The 21,847-nt window shown below is 36.8% G+C and overlaps 1 protein-coding gene across 2 annotated transcripts in view; it reads left to right on the forward strand.

Annotated features, from left to right (window-relative positions):
• The first annotated feature begins 13,541 nt into the window (after window positions 1-13,541).
• LOC113659566 (AT-rich interactive domain-containing protein 1B-like) overlaps window positions 13,542-21,847 on the forward strand; it is a 207,936-nt gene continuing 199,630 nt past the window's right edge. For both annotated transcript variants that reach the window (XM_027172441.2, XM_027172440.2), the window contains exon 1: window positions 13,542-14,899. In XM_027172441.2, coding sequence (XP_027028242.2) covers window positions 13,820-14,899 — 1,080 coding nt within the window. In that variant the 5' untranslated portion in view covers window positions 13,542-13,819. The remainder of the gene's footprint in view (window positions 14,900-21,847) is intronic.

A 21,847-nucleotide genomic window follows, 5' to 3' on the forward strand; every position in this document is an offset into this window, starting at 1 on the left:
GCACACTTGACTTTCATTGAGCGATATTTCCCAATCTGAAACCATTACGGAGCATGACAGCTTGAATTGCAGAAAGCCAGCACTAGGTGGCTATATATGGCATAAAAGGATGGTTTACTCTTGAATAGGTACGCAAAATTTAGTCAAAGGTCTGCCTCTTTTTGCCAAATCTTTAGACATAAATCCAGTGAATAATGGAACTGAAACAGCAGCTTTTAGCCTTTTATAATAGGGATGTAAATGAATATGAATACACTATTTGGGATGACCAGATAATGTGTTTTTAGTAGATATAAATACAAATTTTGTGTCTGGTTGAGACTGGAGGTGTGCATCAGTACTAAGATCCACATACACGCCACATAAAAAGACATGAGTAGGTATTTTTATTTGTGCGGTCAATATATGAAGCTCACAGGAGAAGGAAAAACCATGTCAGGCCCAGATTTGGGTTATGATGGTTTAAATAGGGCTAACAATATGTTTATATTAGAAAATATAGTAAGCAGGTAGAAACAGTAATAATAGCCAGCATGAATGAGATTATATTAAAACACAATAGTCCCTTGTACATCTGTAGGTGAAACATTTATGAACCGTAGTGATGTAGGATCCGGTAGCCTAGTGGTTAAGATGTTGGACAACTGATTGGAAGGTTGTGAGTTTGAATCTGCCGTTGCTGGGGCCTTGAGCAAGGCCCTTGACACTCAGTTGCATAAAATGTGATTTGCTGTGGATGAGGGTGTTTGCTAAATAGCGTAAATGTTGTTCAATCAGCATTGTTGGTATTTCGTGATAGTTTAGGCACTATATAATTAGTCAGTGATGATCAACTGTAAATTAAAGTATAATGTGTAAATCTTTAGTATTTATTGGGTATTATAATGAGAACCATTGACAAATTTTGATTTCCCATTACTTTATAACATGAGAAATAATCAAAATTATAAAATGATAACATAGTATTGTGTAGTAGGGTATACTATACTATACTATATAGTATAGTATAGTATAGTATATATATACTATACTATACTATACTATACCATACTATACTATACTATACTATACTATACTATACTATACTATACTATACTATACTATACTATACTATATATTTAGCCTCATAATATTGCTTCTTGCTTACACATGTCAAAATGATATGCTTAAATATGTTCAATTAAATTTGATCTAAGGAAGATGTTTTTTCTCATCAACATAGTCTAAATGAAGAGAAATGACACTGATCTTGACAATGACAGCAAAAAAAAAAAAAAAATTTGTTACCTTAGTTCAAACACATCCTAATAGCCACATGCATGCTGGAAAGGGTGATGATGAATGGGAGAACAACATAGATAATTTCTGTAAGATTCTCTTACAGTATGTGACACTTTGCCTCTGACTGTGGAGTTCCATTAGCCTTTCTTTTACAGGAAGGCAGGCAGACGTAATTTTTTAGTACATTTGTTTCTTGTCACTTTAAAATGTTCATTACTATTCAGTGTTATCAGTAAGGTAACTCTCACTGAAGAGAAAATAATTAAATAAAGCAAAAAAGCTGGAAACGTATTTCAAATGGAAGACATTAGAATACCTGCAGAACATAAATGTAGATGAAGCTTTCTCTAATTCAGGCACCTATGAACAGAAGTGTGTCTAAACGGCTGTGGTTCATCAGTCATGCTGCTAATTATTCCCCTACTTATTCCTCATATGCACTCATGTGCTTCAAAGTTACATATGGGTGATTATTGGCCCTTCAGTTCTTCTAAGTCTCATGTATAATAAAAAAATATTTTACTGTAACCTGATACTAAAGAATGCATTTAGACAACACTTAATGTAAATGTGTTGTGGTCTGAGAAAACCTGCCAGGTGTTGATGGCTGTCGCTGGATTCTGGAAATCAGCCCAAAAAGAAAAAAAAATAAAATTATAAATTATATCATTTCTGCCACTGTCATAGTGTTTCTCTAAATGCTAAATGTTATAGCAGCAGAATCTATCTATCTATCTATCTATCTATCTATCTATCTATCTATCTATCTATCTATCTATCTATCTATCTATCTATCTATCTATCTATCTATCTATCTATCTATCTATCATTCTTAAATATTTAATCACTAAGCAACTCTTTGCACTAAGAATTTTCATGAATACGGGCCCTGATGTCCTCCCACAGTTTAGTTAGGCTTTAGTTTAGTCATTGCCTGCTGACTTCCTTTTAAGCTCTACCTTTATTGTTTTACAGCTTATAGAATAGCACTTGATACAGCACATGCATATATTTTTCATTTTTCTTTTTATATCGGTGGCAATTTTTATAGTACCACAATAAAAATAATGCCAATGTTTTTATTAATCCTATGTGTACAAAATATGTCTGAATAGTAACTTTGTTTTAACTCAGTTTAAGAGCTAATAAGGAATTCAGTCCTTGTGTCTAGCAGTGTCTTAATATATTAAAGGGATCATACTATTAATTTATTAATAACGTCATATTTCTGCATTTAATTTAAGCCTTAAATGGCATCATATATAATTTATGCTTTGACTTCATACTTAGGGAAGTGGAACATTATTATATAAGTGGAAAAGTGCTTTTTTTGGGTGGCAAATTTTGTACTTTTCCTGTTCAGAGCCCTTCGTAATGCTTTGTACTAAACTCATACATAATTACTCATGAATTATTTCTTCCTTACGTAAAAGAACTATAAAGGAGGTGTGAGTGTTCCTGTACACTCAGCCTTGCTGTGCTCGGAGCTTAGCATTCATCTACTAACATTAGTAGTGACTTCCGGCAAGCTCTTACCATTAAGTTTTCACGTCAAAGGGATTTAGTTAAATTCAACACAGACAATTAAACGCAGTCTCGATGTGGATCTTGTAAATGCAGTGTTTGAGTCGTGCCTCTCGGGGGAAACACTTCACACACTTCAGCAGAGTGGGGCTGTGTGAAGAGCTGAGCCAGTGACAGGCATCAGGAAGACTGCACTCTACAGCACTCAAACCGCAGGAGAGCTTTCTCACTCACTCTTGCCGGCCTCTGGTTCCACTCTCACTAGTTCATCTTGTAAAAATCATTTAAGAATCAGAAATGCTTTATTAGCTAAATACATTTTTAACCTTGCTAGGAAATCCCCCTAACCTGCTCACCAGGCATGTTTTGTGTCTTAAGTTCTCATTTTAAAGTCCAATAATGCCAATTCAACTACATCTACCCAACCAAAATCATTTCCCTGAATATACACGCAAACTGTCATTAAACTATTTACTCCGTATGGAACCACAAAGCACCAATAACTTATTTTAAAATAAATCATTTTGTAAATCAAGGCACATTTACAAATGTAAATGCAACTATGTTATCAGTCAATCAACTTCCATTTTTCCTTTATAATTTTGCCTTCAAACTCTGAATGCTTTTGAAAATCATCTCGTTGTCTAGCGTGGACCCATAACAAATTGCTACATAGTGCTAGACGTAATCATCACATCAATCACTGCAAATGTGGTTTAATTTAACAGTATGGGTTTTCACCCTGATTATTTCACAGCTTATAAAATGGCACTTGATCCAGCACATACTGGAAAAACAGAACAGTTATACCTTTGGGAAAAACATTTTGAAAATTGGGTAAATAAAAAAAAAAATAATACTAATTTTGGTGCTCCACTCAACTATACATATTCAAAATGGAGACATAATAAATGTTATTGTTATTATTGATAATTCAGGCAGTTGGTGACCTTTGACCCTATGTATAATAACAGTCAATGTAAACGTGTTCGAGTCAGAAATTCATTTGATTGATTAAAGGCATTGATTGGGTTTGGGTGAAGTGGCACTTTTACGTTTTTTCATTAGCAGAATGTCTTATGAATGAACATTTGAACATTTTGAACATTGTCTTTTTTGTCTTCTGTTTTATAATATTTTATAAAACATTCTCCTGTAACATTGCTGATGAATTTCTAGATTAAAACATTCACATGGTGGAATGTTGCTTTTCAGGTGAAATCTTGACTCTGATTGGTCAGAAGGTGTTAATTCATTCTCAATAGCAGCATTAGCTCTGCCTGTAGTACAGGCTACAATGCAAATCACAGGTTTATAATGTATTACATTGTTGTTTCCATAGTAACAGCTAATTCTCAAAGACTTGTAGTGGGGGGGGGGTAATCTAAGGTTAATGATGTAAGGTTATATGATCTAAGGTTAATGATGAAAATTTTTTAAATTGTGTTGTTATTTTACAAAGAAAGGCAACAGCGGTATGGTAAAGTTCACTGTAAGGTGTTTTCAAGTAAAGTAAAGGTAACTAAATAAAAAAATAAAAAAGAAGAAGAATTTTCTCTATACCACGACAAGCTGCCTTTTTTGCATTATTAGCTTCAAGATTAAAAAGAAAAAAATAGGCTGGTAAGGGAACAACTATTTATAGCTGATGTAATATAATTAATAACAGGAACTAACTTGTTTTGCAGATGTTCCACGACATTAAATGTAATGAGAAACTAATAAAAATATATGACACATCATGCCACATCACACCACCCCCTTATTGATTATTTTCTAACAGCAGAATGCCACATGGTATTTTATTCTTCATGAAGCAAAGCGTTATTACAGCAGCTTGTTAAGAAATTGTAGGGGCATTGTTTCTGGAATGTTCCTCTGTAATACGTCCGTCTAATAATATACACATTCAACGGAAACATACTTACTTTAGAAAATACATTTGAGTTCATGTAAAAATAATAAATCTGCTACAAGAATGGGTTGCTCTTAATCGAGACTGTAATAATTTTAGCATAAAAATGCAAAAAAAAAAGAAAAAAAAAGAATAAATTATAGATATGTTTGCTTAAATGATACCTAAATGATACCTAAAATGTTCTTTTATTAGATAGATAGATAGATAGATAGATAGATAGATAGATAGATAGATAGATAGATAGATAGATAGATAGATAGATAGATAGATAGATAGATTCTGCTGCTATAGCATTTAGAGATACACTATGACATAGCGGCAGAAATGATATAATTTCATTCATTCATTCATTCATTTTCTACCACTTTATCCAAACTACTCGGGTCACGGGGAGCCTGTGCCTATCTCAGGTGTCATTGGGCATCAAGGCAGGATACAACCTGGATGGAGTGCCAACCCATCGCAGGGCACACACACACTCTCATTCACTCACGCACTCACACACTCACACACTACGGACAAATTTCCAGAGATGCCAATCAACCTACCATGCATGTCTTTGGACCGGGGGAGGAAACCAGAGTACCCGGAGGAAACCCCCGATGCACGGGGAGAACATGCAAACTCCACACACACAAGGTGGAGGCGGGAATCGAACCCCCAACCCTGGAGGTGTGAGGCAAACATGCTAACCACTAAGCCACCGTGCCTCCCAGTCTTTTTATCTCTGGAAAATTGTCCGTAGTGTGTGATTGCATGAGTGAATGAGAGTGTGTGTGTGCCCTGCAATGGGTTGGCACTCCGTTCAGAGTGTATCCTGCATTGATGCCCGATGACGCCTGAGCACAGGCTCCCCGTGACCCGAGTAGTTCAGATAAGCAGTAGAAAATGAATGAGTGAGTGAGTGAGTGAGTGAGTGAGTGAGTGAGTGAGTGAGTGAGTGAGTGAGTGAGTGAGTGAGTGAGTGAGTGAGTGAGATGATCTGCAATGCTTGATTCTTTATTAGGTTTAAGATATTTCTAGCAAAAAAAGAATGTTAAATATTGCAGAAAAAAACAGATGGTATATATATATATATAAACATGCTACGTAGTTTATTTTAGTTCCTGTATTAAATTTTCCTTTTTTCATTCATTCTTTCTTTTTCTTGGTTGCAGTGGATCAAGATCAAGAGTTGATCCATAGCTCACTGCAGGAATATTCACTCAAGCCTGAGATGCCACTTCATCTCATTTCCCCATGCACACACATATTCATACATTCATTCACACCACAGGGTTTTTTAGTATAGACAGCCCACCTACCTGTATGTATTTGGAAGGAAAATGAAGAACCTGAAGGAAACCCATGTAAGCATGGAAAGAACATGCAAAACCTCTCACAGGCTACAATTCAAGATCAGGATCGAAATCAGGACCTGGAGCTCTGAGGCGGCAATGCTTTCCATTCCACTGCTGTGCCACCCACTTATTACTATTCTCTTTTTGCTGTACATAGAATTCTGTTTGCTAAATAGCATTTATTTGGTATGTTAAACATTATGCCCTGTCCAGATCTTCATAAGCTGGATCAAATTTTGTCCACATATACTGTAGATTTGGTTACACACACAGCAGAGAGCTGCATAATTTTTACATTTACTTGGAATAAGTTAGAATCTCATTTTATATACTTTTCAGAGAGGTCATGCATTTTTGTCTGAAGACAGTTGGACTCCTTTAACATTGTAATATTGTGTAATATTTTTGGGAATGCATTGTTTTTTCTGGTTTTATCAAAACTATACACAGTATGTGGTAGAAATATTCAGTATACGTGCAGTTACGTCTTATCATATAAATGGAAAATGACATTCCTCATGACATAGCACTTCTATTTTAAATACCTAGTAAAGATATACTGTACTTAGATATTCTGTTACTGACTCTCACATAGATTGAGAATGAAGCAATTAAACTATGAATTATTTTAGATTGTGCTCCTTGATGTGTCAATAATCCCATCAATATTAGATCATGTCATTTTCCTCCAAAGGAAGGGTGGAACTAGCAAACTTACTTGTAAAAAAACATAATGTGGTCTATCTTCTTTTACGGCCAAACATATGGCCAGTATTACAGTATTGAGCAATATTGACCATATAACACAAGGGTTTGGACATGTCTCACATTATAGATTTGCCTATCCTTGAATTGACTATACATCTATATAGGCTCGCCCTTGTCATTTCTCATGCTGTGTGGATTGTATATATATATATATATATATATATATATATATATATATATATATATATATATATATATATATATATATACAGTACATAAGAGGCTGGCTGCTTCTGTGTCTCTCCCTGAGGCTGCCATCCTCCTCATTCTCTGAGTCCTCCCAGTATCCCTGCTTGTCCTTGCACACTGATCAATTCAAATGCTGTTATTTAGCCAAGCCTGAAATTAAAAGGCTTTGGATCAATTGGATGCACTTACACACAACAAGGTGGACTCGTGACAGCCTGCTTGTGTGTAGTATGAGTCATAAGAGACTGAAAAAAGAACAATACTAGATACACTATATACACCTGCATGTATTATATGTATACATACCTGTGTGTGTGTGTGTGTGTGTGTGTGTGTGTGTGTGTGTGTGTGTGTGTGTGTGTGTGTGTGTGTGTGTGTGTGTGTGCGTACTGTTATACATGAGTGATTATGATTTTGTTTTGCACAAATAGATAGCACACACATGTGTGTTGGTGCATTGCTGCTGTACAGGGCCTCAGTGTGCATCCAGAGCTTTTTTGAGCTGACCCACTTTCTCTGCCTAGCCAAGTACACGTGTGCTGCTTGGGAGATTCCCTGCAGATTCCCCTCCGAGATCCTCCACAACCTTCTAGCACACAACCCGAGTGGCACGGTGGCACCATACACCCACTCTATTCACCACCCAAAGCACTTCTGTATAACACAGGCACAACTCCAAACTATTTATCTGAAGCAGTACAACAATTTACATAACCAAATTCGATAATACAGCATATAAGCATCTTCTTTCTAGATTATCCTCTTTGTTCAATTGTACCTGCTTGTATGTGTGTGTGTGTGTGTGTGTGTGTGTGTGTGTGTGTGTGTGTGTGTGTGTGTGTGTGTGTGTGTGTGTGTGTGTGTGTGTGTGTGTGTGTGTGAGTGAGTGTGTGTGTGAGTGAGTGTGTGCATTTCTACTCCACTGTTAGTAAGTAATATTGGTCTTAAATTCTTGCCCAGCTCAATCAGAAGAGGCTTACAGTTATAAATTATACATAAATGCAAATGAGCTGTGCCATTGTTCTTTTTTTCCTATTCAAAAGGATCAGCATGTCTCTCTAGATTAATTCAGGGACATTGGAGTGTCACTAGGGAGCAGACTGCACAGAACACCCCCATGGCAGATTTTTATATTTTTTTTTGCAACACATAAATCTATTTGACTTACACAAAACTACCAAATTAGTATCTGGAAGTATTTATCTCTTTGGTTTATTGGAAATAATTCAGTTACTGTATATGCGTTCTGTTCAATGAAACATCAGTGTTTCCTACTAGGGCTGAGTAGCATAGATGTCCTCCTGACATGATAGAATGAACAAAGCCACGCCCCCTTTACTGAGACTCACAGAAACTAAACCACACCAATCTTACTGAGATTGACAGGAACTGTAAGAACACAGACAGACATGCCCTCCTTCACTTGGATTGTTAGAATTAAAGCCATGCCTCTTTTAATAGAACTGACTCCTTTGCTGATGCTATCCAACACACAGGCCACGCCTCCTGTACTGGAATTGACAAACACAGAGTCCATGCCTCCTTTACTGGAACTGTCAAAACACGCCTCCTTCACTGGAACTGTCAAAACACACAGGCAACGCCTCCTGCACTGCAATTGACAAACACAGAGACCATGCCTAATTCACTGGAACTGACAAAACACAGAAGCCATGCCTCTTTCACTGGATCTGTCAAAACACAGAAGCCACACCTCCTTCACTGGAACTGACAAAACACAGAAGCCACGCCTCCTTCACTGGATCTGTCAAAACACAGAAGCCACACCTCCTTCACTGGAACTGACAAAACACAGAAGCCATGCCTCTTTCACTGGATCTGTCAAAACACAGAAGCCACACCTCCTTCACTGGAACTGACAAAACACAGAAGCCACGCCTCCTTCACTGGATCTGACAAAACACAGAAGCCACGCCTCCTTCACTGGATCTGACAAAACACAGAAGCCACGCCTCCTTCACTGGATCTGACAAAACACAGAAGCCACGCCTCCTTCACTGGAACTGTAAACTGGTAGAAATTCTTTTCTAAAGTCCCATCTTTTGCCGGTAGGTATTGAGATGGATGCTCTGATCAGGTCTTAGATGACCCCTAGATGTCCCTCTCTGGCTTGATTTTATCACCATTACACCATTATTGGCCTTTTCTAGCTAGAGCACACTTATAACAACAACAAAAAAAGCTTCACTAAGCCAGACAAAAGTGCAACATGCTGCAATATTTTCTTAGTAAGTTACTTCACTCGACACAGTTTAAACGAAACCTTACAAAATGAAACACCTAAGAGATGCTTTACAGCAGACAACATCCAAGCAGAGTGAATCAAATATAATGGACTGGTTTTAAACTGAGGAGCACAACTTATTTTGTGACACTGTTACAATGATAATTACACTGGTTGCATGTGTGTGAAGATGCATGGTGGGGTGGGGGTTGGGGGACCTTCATATTTAACTGTACATAAATGTGCAGTAAGTCAGAATTGTATATTATGTTTTTGTAGTATTATAAATATGTTTATTAAACCTTACTCGCTTACTCTATATGAGATACATAATAATAACACCTAGCTCCTAGACTGTGAGTGATTTGAGCATCCACAGAGCTGCATAAGCACTGCTGAACCAATACAAATCCAGACATGGACTTTCTGCTGTTCCATCACCAGCTATTATACAGTACACATTTAACTCAAGCACAGAGAAGAATATACAAATAAACCTCAAATCTGATCTTTCTTTTCTACAGAACCAGCTACAAGGCAAATCTTTTAATGAATGAATTTATTTTCTCACGTTTCATTTTAACACACTCTTTCTAATATACGAACATTTCAAAAGTATTCACGTTTCACACTCTTTCTAATATACGAACATTTCTAAAGTAACAACTCACACACAGGGTCTTGAATGTCCTAATATTTTTACAAAAGTCTAATAATAATAAAATAAATTGTTGATATACAAGATATTATATTTCAATTTATTTATTTTGTATTGCACTTTTAACAATTTACATTTTCTCAAAGCAGCTTTACAGAAAATGCAAAAAAAAAGAAGTTTCAAATTATATTTTTTCTTTTTTCCCTAACGATACATTTATGTAAGTTTTCCACCTCAGTAGAGTATCCAAATTTTATTTGTCACACACATAAACCTTCTGTTCAAACGACTGTTCCATATCCAATAATTTGCATGTTCAGGGTTGTTTTTTCATATGTTTTTTTTTTTTTAACATGACAAGCTGCATATCTTTTTTGGTAATGAGACGACTAATTCCAGCTCCTAAACATAAGCAATAACATGAACTAGTTTATCTAACATTTCACAACATTAATCGGAACTATGATTTGGTAAAACACATGACATCATGACAAACGTTTTACCTGGTAGCAAACCGCTCTGGGTTTAAGATGAATAAACACTTTGGCATACGCTGTTAAGAAACTAATCACCACTCTGGCATGGATTATTATCCTGCAGTACTTCTCATGATTTATTTCTTTCATAAGACAAATACATCCACATCCACAGAAAGGAGTTCATGTTACAACTATCAGAAATTACTCTGATGTTCATAATCATAAGTAGCTCAAAATTTCCTGCTTGCACGATTGTATTTGACTCTATATACACAGTTATTGAGGAAGACTGATTTATAATCACACTATTAGATGTCACCCAGATGAGGATGGGTTTCCTTTTGAGTCTGGTTCCTTTCATATCATATCAGGGAGGATTTTCCACCGTTGTCTCTGATGATCATAGTGGATAAAAATAAATTTTAATGTGAAACTTTATCATTTTTATTGTGAATTTTTATATTCTGGTAGAACTGCTTTGTAACAATGTCCATTGGTAAAACTGCTATACAAATAAAATGGAATTTAATTATATTTGTCTGTCAAAATTGAAACAAATACATTATTTATACAGTATAGATATCTTAGAAATTTAATTGAAAATTAAATTAAATTTACTAATTGAAGAACTAGAACCTTTTTCTAAAAACCATAGTATTGTTTTTAAATATATTTAAAACAAAATCATAGTATCATAAAATCATAATTGAAATAGAAATATATAAAAACGTAAAATAGAGTTGGAAATTCTCTGAATCTATCCAGATATTTAGAGTGAACAGAAGTTGATGTAACTAATAAGTTAGAATAAATGAGCTTAGTGACATTTATGGTAGTAACCGCTGTATGTTTTTCCTGTGCAGTGGTTTTATTTGGCACATGAAATGACAGCTAGTATGTTCTTTATGACTCCCTCATCTAAATTGACTCTTTTGAACCAAACCGTTTAACTGAATCAAAAGAATCTTGAGCATAAGTGGTGTAGCCTATTTATTCAGCTTGTGCACTCAGATGTGTGCTACTATACCTCTGGAAGCTTCTGCCAGGGAGAAGATCATTTAAAAAAGCAATGTTGTGGTGTTCATTTAGCAAATATGTTGCGTGGCAAGTGGTAGAGTCGTAACTGGCCATTGTGCTGATGATTATGTGCACTATAAGGATGAATTGTTCTGCTAAATTTTAGCCTATTACAGCTAGCTCTTTAAGTTTGAAGGCAAATGGGATGCAATTCTACAAGAATGAAACCTGTTACTACAGGGACATTAATGGTGGGTCTCATACAGAAGCCGATACTGGTAGTATGAGAGAGACGCAAAAACAACAGTGTGAAGTAGCATCAGGAGAAACATAAAATGTCAAAGATAAAGGAGAAGGAGAACAGGAAAGAACTGAAAATGAATAAATTCATGACAATGATTGACTAGATGAAGGCTTTGAAAAGTGGAATATGGTAGCTCAGTGGTTAAGGTGTTCGACTAGTGATTAGAAGGTCATTGGTTTGCATCCTAGGTCCAACAAGTTGTCACTGCAAGGCCCTTAACCCTCAATTGCTCAGGTGTATAAACTGAAATAAAAAAAATGGAAGTCACTCTGCATAAGAGCTTCTGCTAAATGCTGTAAATGTATTTCCTCCACATTCAAATCTATTAAATTATTATACTGAACAGTTTGAGTAACAGTACTTTCATATCATTTTTGTACAAATTGATTTGTTCATAAATCATTAGTATGAGAGTTTACGGAAAAAAAAATAGGTGTTTGTTATAATCCTAAAAATTCAGCAAAAGCGTTTGTATTTTACTTCAGCTCCTGTATGTGTTTGTGTATAAATCAAAGCATACCAAGAATAATCAAAACTTCTCCTTCGACATATAATTTGCACAGATTACTGCAATTTTATACGTGTAATATACTGTCAAGTTTAAATGGCAAAATACAGTCTGATTCAAGCTCACTAGGTTGAGTACTAAGGACACCAATATATATATATATATATACGAATATTTTGTTGAAAAAAAAGAAACATGTTTTGAAGTGACATAAAACTAATGTAACTAAAAAACCCATTAGATATGAATGGGCTCTGTTTGACTTGCTAAAATGCCTTGAAGATCTCTGATGCGATAGCTTTGTTTTGTTCAGTTCCCTTTGATGCTATAGTCTTGTGTATAATTCTGTAGTTCCCTGTCATGTTGTTTACCTTCAGTTCATGTTTTTTAATCCTCTGAACCACTGAGGAGCATTTAGCTTTGCACTTAGCTTAGCATTTAGCTAAAACTAGAATGCCCTCTTGTTTTTCACTAAGCGGAGAACACAATTTGACAGTTTTCATCTCTTGCACTTAGTATGCTATAGTTACCAATGATTTCTTTCAGTTTTTAAAAGTACTGTATAGTTTTTTTTCCCATATTTCAATGTTTTTATTTTTTCAATCAGTGGCTATTACTTAGGGCAATATACTTATCTGACAGGGGCAATACCATGATCAAGCAAGGCACTGAACCCCCCAACTGCTCCCCGGGCGCCGTAGCATAAATGGCTGCCCATTGCTCTGGGTGTGTGTTCACGGTGTGAAAATGCAGAGAATGAATTCTGAGTATGGTTCACCGAACCTAGCCGTATGTCACGTCGCTTTCACTTTTTTCACTTCCATAAAATACAACAGGGTGGGTGGAGGCCTGGCTCAAGTCACCTTAACCTCGGCTAGATTTGTAGTTTTAATTTAGCACTAGATATTGTTGGCCTTGGAGTTTTGTGATGTAATAAAATTTTAGATCCTGTTTAAATAAAGCCACGTGCAGCATCTTTGTTTACCCTGTCATGTTGTTTACCTTCAATTATTGTTTTTTTTTTTATTCCTCTGAACCACTGTGGAGCATTTAGCTTAGCATTTAGCTAAAACTAGAATGCCACCTTCACTGATATCATTATCCCAAAATGTAGCTAAAAACCTATTTTTAAAAAATATATATAAACAACGTGCCATTCTTTAATCTGATCATTTCTGTCGCGTGATAATAAATAAAGAATCATATCGTGGTGTGCTGATATAGGAAATGAATCAGCTCAGGATACACGGAAGACAAGCGGATATACGGAAGACAGGCGGAGTTCATTCCACACTCTCGGAAATCCATTGCGGATTTTCTCGCGTGCAGAGGAAGGCGGAGAGGTGGATAAGAGCAGCGCGAGCTCCTGTCATGCTGAGCCGCAGAGGTTTCTGCACGGACGCTCACGTTTTACTCACAGACACACGGAGAAAGTTAACTTTCAGCAATGAAGCCGCGCTGACAGCTGAATTTACCGAACACAACGCTCTCGGATACCACACGGAAACGGTTTGATCGCGTTGTCGGGTTGCTTGTTGGTCCAGTTTACGTTATATTTGTGTTTTGTTTGCGGGATGTTGCAGTAACCATGGCTGCGCAAGTGGCATCAGTCCCGGCAGCGTCTAATAACAAGACCAAGACTTTACCTGGTGTTTTGGGACAAGATCTAAACTCCGGGAAACGTGCAGGAGGAATAGTGGACGTGAGAAGTAACACTAATACTAATAATAACGTGGATCGGCGTTGTGATGACCTGAGCCGAACCGGTGGAAGCGTGACAACTTCGGTGTCCTCCTCATCCTCATCCTCATCCTCTTCATCCTCATCATCATCAATGTCATCGAGCTCTCCTGGTGTTGAAACGGGTTTTGTGGCTAATCATAAACTAAAGCACGCTCCAGGAGATGTTCAGTTTAATCAGTATCAGCAGCACGGCAATCAGCGCGCCATACAGAGTAACCACGGAAGCCAAGACGGCTCCGACATCCAGAGGTTAGGAGGCAGGGACGGTGGTGTAGGAGGCAGTTCTGAACAACACGTGTTGAGAAAAAGTATAGAAGATCAGCCTTGTAGAACCGTAGACAACATGAATAGCAGCAGGTACGAGCAAGGCAACTTGGCACCGAGTCTCCAAGCCTCCCATGCCCAGGGCGCAGGAGGAGGAGGTGGTGGTGGTGGTGGTGCTGGTGGGAAAACACCGGTCTCTGACTTCAGTCACTATTTTGGAAGTTCAAGATCAGGACCTTGCTTCGATCAGCACGGCGCACAGCAGGGCTTTGGTACTTTGATGTATCCCGTCACTTCTAATCATGTGGAAGCCTCTCCAAACTCCCACGAAGGGCATCAAAAGAGTCAATACAGCGCGTATCCGGGCTACGGGACTGCGGGATACAGTAACCAGGGCTCCAGTCAAGCCAAATGCGTCCCGGTTGGGTCCATGAACAACGCCGCAGGATTTGCGCGTTTCCCTGGACAGAGTCAGCATCCTTCCGGCGCGACGCCCACCCTGAATCAGTTGCTCACTTCTCCAGGGCCCATGATGCGATACTATGAATACAACAGTGGCAAAGATGCGAGCTCTCAGTACGGGTGTGGAGGCTCAGGGTGGCCCGGACAGAGAAGTAATCCCGGGACCGCCAACAGCGCACAAAGCGCCAACCGGAATCAGGTAAACTGTCACTGTAGCTTTTTTTTTTTGCATTTATTTTTTTTTCTTTGTCCTAAACTCATGGTTGATACTGATTATTATTTTACTATGTTTTAGTTATTTTTTTTTCAAAAAGTATCAAAGGTGAAAAATCACCATCAGCACCATCAGTCAATTCAATCTGAATGAAATGAACTCAACACTAGCAGCATGAATTCATCAAGTTATCTTTTCCTCTGTGAACACAGGAAGCACTGACATGCACATGAAATAATGTTAGACCGAGCAGCACAAGTGGTGCAGATTTAATCCAAACAAAACAAACAAATAATCTGATGTTCAATTGTAAAATGATAAATCTTATAAATATGTAATAGTATTTACTCATACATGCCATTAAGGTTATGCATTCTGTCATTACAAGGTGCAAAAATATATATTTTCGTGTATTTATATTTTTATACCTTTTATATGTTCACCCATAATGCATAATATACACCTGTTCCCACAACAATATTACAGAATATTATTAATAACAATAATAATATTATTGTTATTAATAATAATACTATCAATAATAATAATAATAATAATAATAATAATAATAATAACAATAATAATAATAATATGTCTGCTGATGCTGTGTTTCTTTTTCCCAAGCAACATTTTTATCATGTGTTTCAGCAGTTTATAGGGAACTTTATTGCCTTGTGAAGGGAATAAAGTGATGAAGGCTAATGTATTTATTTTCTAACTCAAAAGACTCGTGAAAATTTCCCCTACATAGTATGTTCATTAAATAGTGATTATTGTCCACAAACATAATTTCTAAATGCAAATAATTTTCTATATTCATCTGGAGGGCACTGGAAAAAAAACGATGCAGTCTTTTTGGCGTTGTAGATCTCATGTTATGTTATAAAAGTTAATTCTACACTATATTTTTCTGTCTGCCTGTCATTTATTAGCCCTAAGACCATATAATGTTTCTATTTAAATGGCTCATTAAATAGCTTATATTTTGTGATTTAGTGTTCAGGATAAAGAAGTTGTCTTGTGTGTATTTATACAAGGCAGAAGGAATCATAGTTAAAGATTGACTGATGTCATTTTAATTGCATGAAACCTTAAAGCTAGTTACATGATCATTACATTATAATTGCTGTAATAGTCTACACTAACTGCTATTATCCTCTGATGGCTGTCATATAGGCCTGTGCACTTGTGCACTTGTTCGCTTCTGCCCTCCAGGCTTGGAGTGTGAATAATGGAGGTAAAGCCGGCATGGGCACTCTGCCAACCCGCTGCTTCGAGTTCACATCAAATCTGACATGTGACTGGCTCTGTGTTTCCATATGGGCCACAGAGAAATATAAAAACTGCTGAGTGCTCCCTCTTTCAGCAGAACTTGACTGTGTCTTCTACTCCTATGTCTCTTTAATGACAGGAGGATAGATGTCTGTTGTTTATTACCAAAGGAAAGTATGTGGATTTACTGATTGTGTTAGATTTTTGTTTTGTGAGTTGTAGTTATATGTATGTAGTTATATAGCAATATAGAAATCTTTTTTTTTACCAAACACCCTCTGACCTACATCATTAATGAATAACTTGTACAGTGTAATAAATGTAATTGATCGATTTTGAATGTAGCTAAATCTGATTCAATAATTATACGCTATTATGCTACAGTATTATTCCTCTTGCGTTAGGATGCTGTATTTCCCAAAGCTGTTGTCTGTCACTTACAGCAAGCTGAAATGTTTTCTGGGCCACGGCACACCTCCAAAGGCGCTCTGGCCTTTTTGTGTGTGCGTGTGTGTGTGTTGTGTGTGTTTGTTTACATTGCTAGCTCTAGCGGTTTAGCTGATTAGGCGGTCTGAGTGAAATTTTAATTTGCTCCGTTGCTTGTGATAAGGGCCGGCAGTGTTTTCATCTTCCAGGATGAAACGCCAAATGCCGGAGCGTAATTGGCATATGGGTTAACCCAGGATTCCCTGTGTTTTTTTTTTGTTTGTTTGGTAAAATGCCAGCTAATTTCAATTTTCTATAGAAATTAAATTAAATAATTAAAGATTTATTTTAGTTAAGCAGAAACATTGGGACAGAAAGATCCTTCTCAGCAAAATTAAGACTTGCATTAACTTTTTTTTTTTGCATAACAAGATCATGGGGTGTTGATTTTTCCAGTGATCTGCATAGTGTGTATTTACAGAGGAAAGAATAAGCAATTGCAGTAGAGTTTACAGAAAAATTAAGACTGAAAATTAAGATGGTTAATTTAAAATGAATAGCTGTTTGCTGATTTCTGGCACAAGTTGCTAAAATTGGGTGCAACCAATGGGCCTAACCAGGCATATAATATGCCGTATGAACTCCATATGTTCCTAGAGACAGTGATTGGAATCAGTGAAATCCTGTAGACTTGTTGCTCCTATTTCCTGCTAACAGCTCTGTCAAAATAGTGTTTGTGAACATTGAGTGAAATTGGAACCCTGTGCATTCTGCAGAAATCTGATTTTGGCTTGCCAATTTCAATTAGAGGCTTAGAGCTGCATCATAGGTAGTGTGTATTTCTATAGAGAATCCAGACACTTAATTCTCGTTGCTGTTTGTTACAATATCAGAACAAATACACCTCCCACCGTCAAAAGTGGATTTAATAAGTAAGAGAGAAAACATGTCAGGACATGATGTTATATGAATTACTATTGCCACCCAGAAGTTTTGTTTTCTTTTAACAGCATGTCTCCTGATGTTTTACTCCCCTTATAACACAGCAGTTTTCCAACAGTTCTTATTTATTTTTTTTTTTTTCATTTTGTAATGAATGACAATGTGTTTAGAAGAAATTTTAGAGTTGGCCTGCATATAAACCATTAGGCTTTATAGCTACTTTATAGCTTCTTTTATGAAGCAGTGAAGGACACAACCCAGTATAAATGGATAGAGTTATAGAGATTTTTTAGATAATATTAAACATACTTTAAATGTTGTGGAATTTTTCATTTTATGTTATGCTACATGTTTTCCTAAAACTCACCTTAATAATAATTATATATTTTTAAATAACAAAATGTATTATTATTATTATTATTATTATTATTATTATTAATTTTATTTTTTTTTATTGTGATTTATTTAAATAATTTGATCATTTTTAGCCTTTTTAAAGGTATTTCTAATGCTAAACTTTTTTTATATACTATATATAAAATTATGTTATCATTACATTACTGTATTCCTGGCAGTTTGTGGCAAATCTATATAATTTAACATAATAAAATTAATAGATTTTAAACATATCGCTCAGACATGAATGAGCTATTACTGTAGAACCTGTAACATTGAAGTGAGTGAATTACTCTCTGGCCAATCAGAATCAGAAACTCAACGGCATTGCAATATAAGATAAATTATAAATTAAGCTGTTTACTAAAATATTAAACGTAGTTTATCAAAGACAATTCAGTTGTATATGGCTGAAATGAGCTGTGCAGTAGATTTTTATATGGACCACCCAGATTCTGTCTGCCTTTTGCGCTGAATCGCTCTAATTTAATCCAGCTGTGATTTCTTTGCTGGTTTGCGGTAACATGCATGTTGTAACAGCTTGTTGGCAGGTTGTGCCACAGAGCTCGGCCGTGCTGAAAAACTGACTTTGTGGTGCTTACTGTAAAAAAAAAAAAAAAAACCAAAAAAAAAAAAGTTTGTGTGTGTCTGTGAGTATGTGTCTGTGACTGTGTGTGGTTGAGCAGCACTCCGGCCTGCACTGCCAGTGCTGTGTCTCTCTGGTTATTGCTCTCCACAGGGGTGTGAAGAGGGGCTGCTGAGTGCTGCTTCTGGGGAGCTGATGGTGGAGAGTAATGGAAAAAAGGCTCGTATTTGAACTCTGGAGGGCAGTCTCACTGGAAGACCTCATGCACCATAAAGTATTATCATTTACTTCACAGCACATAACCAAAGTGCTGAATTTGTATGTGTTTGAGAATACCACACGGTCTTCCTTGTTTCATTGGAATGAGTGCAATAAAAGGTATATACAATAAATTGCAGTAAATTGCTCATGTGCGTTTGGCTCAGTGCCACTCTCAGCCTTCCCTAAGCCTTATCCTTCACTCACACTGGCAGACATTTTTCGTCTCATGTTGCCTGCTGTTTTGTAGCCTGATGGTTTCTCTTTTAGCACTTAGATTGCAAAATGCCATTTGTGATGGTTCTTTCTGTTGATTGATTTATCTTGTACGTCTCTTTATCTGTCCTGACGAATCCTATGATTTACTTTATGCTGCTGAGGATGGTCCCACTTTGCTACCTTAAAGATTTCATTTCGCAAGCACAGTCTATACTCAAGTCTCACCCTTGCTTCAGTGGATAATATCTCCTGCATACTGTAGGTTTTATGTTTTTATTCCTGCTGTAATAAAACTTCTAAAGGTTCTAGTGAAGTATCTTTTTTTTTTCACGGTTAAGGTTCCTTCTTCAATTCAGCTCAGGGAGTTTTCCTTGCAGCTGACGTTACTGGTTTGCTCTTTACACCTTAATTTCTGCAAACCTTCATTGTGACAGTGTCTATTATGCACTTTAGGTGCTCTACAAATAAAATTGCTTTGACATGCAAAAAGCCAGCCATTGTCGAGATATGATTAAAAAAAAGCTCATTTTCACAAGCAAACTAGATGTAGTTTGTTTTTGTAGTAAATAATATGATTGCTGCTTTAAATCTAGTGTTTATTACTGCTGATTTTAGTCTGTCTAATGATTTCATGAAGCATGTGTATCACATGCTTGGAGGGGTTTTCTTTGATTCCTAAAAAGGTTTTAAAAGTTATTGGATTAAATTCCATATCAGACAAATGTCTTGGGAGCATTTAAACATTGATTTTTTATGTTTCTAATATCAATCTGGATATAATCCTGATGCCACAAAATGTAAACAGGCAGAATGGTTCTACGAATATTTATAGGCTACACCCTGCTATACTTGAAGCAGAAATTCAGAGCAATCAAATCAACCAGGTTCTTCTAGTTTGTCTAGAAATGTAAAAAAGGTGACTGTTTGGATCAGAACAGGATAACATCTATACCACGCTGTATACACATATTCCTGTAAGAGACAAATACTGCTTCTCCACATCCCTTTGTTATCATAATCAGCTCTGTGCAGCATTCAGTAACTAGCCGGTTAGCTGCTAGATCACATTTTTACATCTAACTATCTAACATTCGAGGTTTATTCGCCAGCTAGAACATCTGTTTGACATATCCTTGCTACAACAGTCTATTTAGCTCATCATTACTAATTTATACACTGAACTCTGTAGCTAGCATCAATTAGCAAGTGAGACTGAGCTCTTTTATATGATTTCAGAAGATTTAGGTGAGAAGACTTCAGTCATATTTACTAGTTGTTGCTAGATTTAAAGTTATAAACGATATGATTTTTCATCCTCCTTTCAGTGTGCTTTTTTATTGTTTCTTTGGATTCTTATGAACCTCCACAGCTAACCAGTTTGAGTTAGCAAGCAGCAAACTGTTTTTGAACAGTGGGCTGCTTGTTCTAGGCAAGTAAATGTCTGTCAGATTTTCTGGGATTTCTGAGAAACATGTTACAAAATATTTTTCTGCAGTTTCTACAGTGTTGCTAAAATATTTTAGCGGTAGGAACAACACTGACATTTCCATGGGTGTTTTGTCTACTCTGTGGAGTAAAATGTACATGTTTCTCAAACATTGGCGAATTATTTTTGTATTTAAAGAATCAGTCGGAAAATACTGAATGTTTTCTGGAGTCTCTCAGACTCCACATTGTCTGTTTAACATCACCTTCATATCATGGGACAAACACTATTATCTTTTGTGTATTATTAAAAATAATAATACACAAAAGATAATGGCATGCAATGTCTGATGCAACTGGCTTTCCCTACGCAGCTCATGTCATTTGCTCATGCTAAGACCTGGCTAGCTACACTCTGCTCTCCTTCCCTCTCTCCCTCTATCTCTCTGCTTTGATTTTGGTTTCTGTCAGTCACTTGCATGTTTGGCAGTAAGCCAGCCCTGTGGCTTCACCTCTCAGTCACTGTGTGACCTTCACACATGGAAATTAGCCACGTGCGTCTGTTGAATGGGAGCTACCTCCCTGAAGGAAAAGGAAAAATTCTTTTCATCCTTTCCACTTTTCCTTCTCCCATGAGTGTTTGCTAAAGCCCTAACGTCCTCCAAATGGAGAGAGGACAGGAGAGGAGAGACAGATCCAGGAAAAGCTCGTCCTCCGTCCAGAGGGAGGATGGTGCACAGCAGGCAGCCAAGGAGAGCACTGTATTCTGAAGCCCAGAGGGTTTGTGTTTGAACATCTGCTGCTTCTGTAGCATAATGCTATAGATAGTGTGCCTCACACTTCCTTATTTCAGGTTATATAATGTAATATTTCATATCTGAAGTATCCACCCCCCAACACACCTCCCCAACACACCTCCTGTCCCCCGCCCTTTTGAATCTTCTTTTCTATTTCTTCAGCCAAGAATAGTGACACAGTGCTTATGCTCAAAATTGGGCAATTTTAGAATGACAAGCATTGATTAGTGTGACTGGTCATGGATGAAGGTGTTGATTTCGGGTGCTGTGTGTGTGAATGAGCCTTGCTGTCAGCCACCTGTGCCAATAAACCTGTCATTTTCAGCAATACTATACCACTGTGAATTTTACAATTGGAACACCGAAATCAGCACGGATAGAAAATATTCTTTAATGCCAATTGGTGTATGTTTTATATTTAGAGAAAAATATACTATACTGTACATGAGGTATGACAAAACCGACGTGCTCAATGGCACTGATAGAAAAATTATCACACAGGAGTGCTATGGAATATTTGATGTTCTGGCATAATTGAAGTGCTCTGCTTTGTTGCACAACACTCAGGAAAGCCTTTGTGTGTGCGCACTGTTCATGGCACCTAACACTCGT

Source organism: Tachysurus fulvidraco, chromosome 12 (genome assembly GCF_022655615.1).
Source record: "Tachysurus fulvidraco isolate hzauxx_2018 chromosome 12, HZAU_PFXX_2.0, whole genome shotgun sequence".
Lineage (NCBI taxonomy): Eukaryota > Metazoa > Chordata > Actinopteri > Siluriformes > Bagridae > Tachysurus > Tachysurus fulvidraco.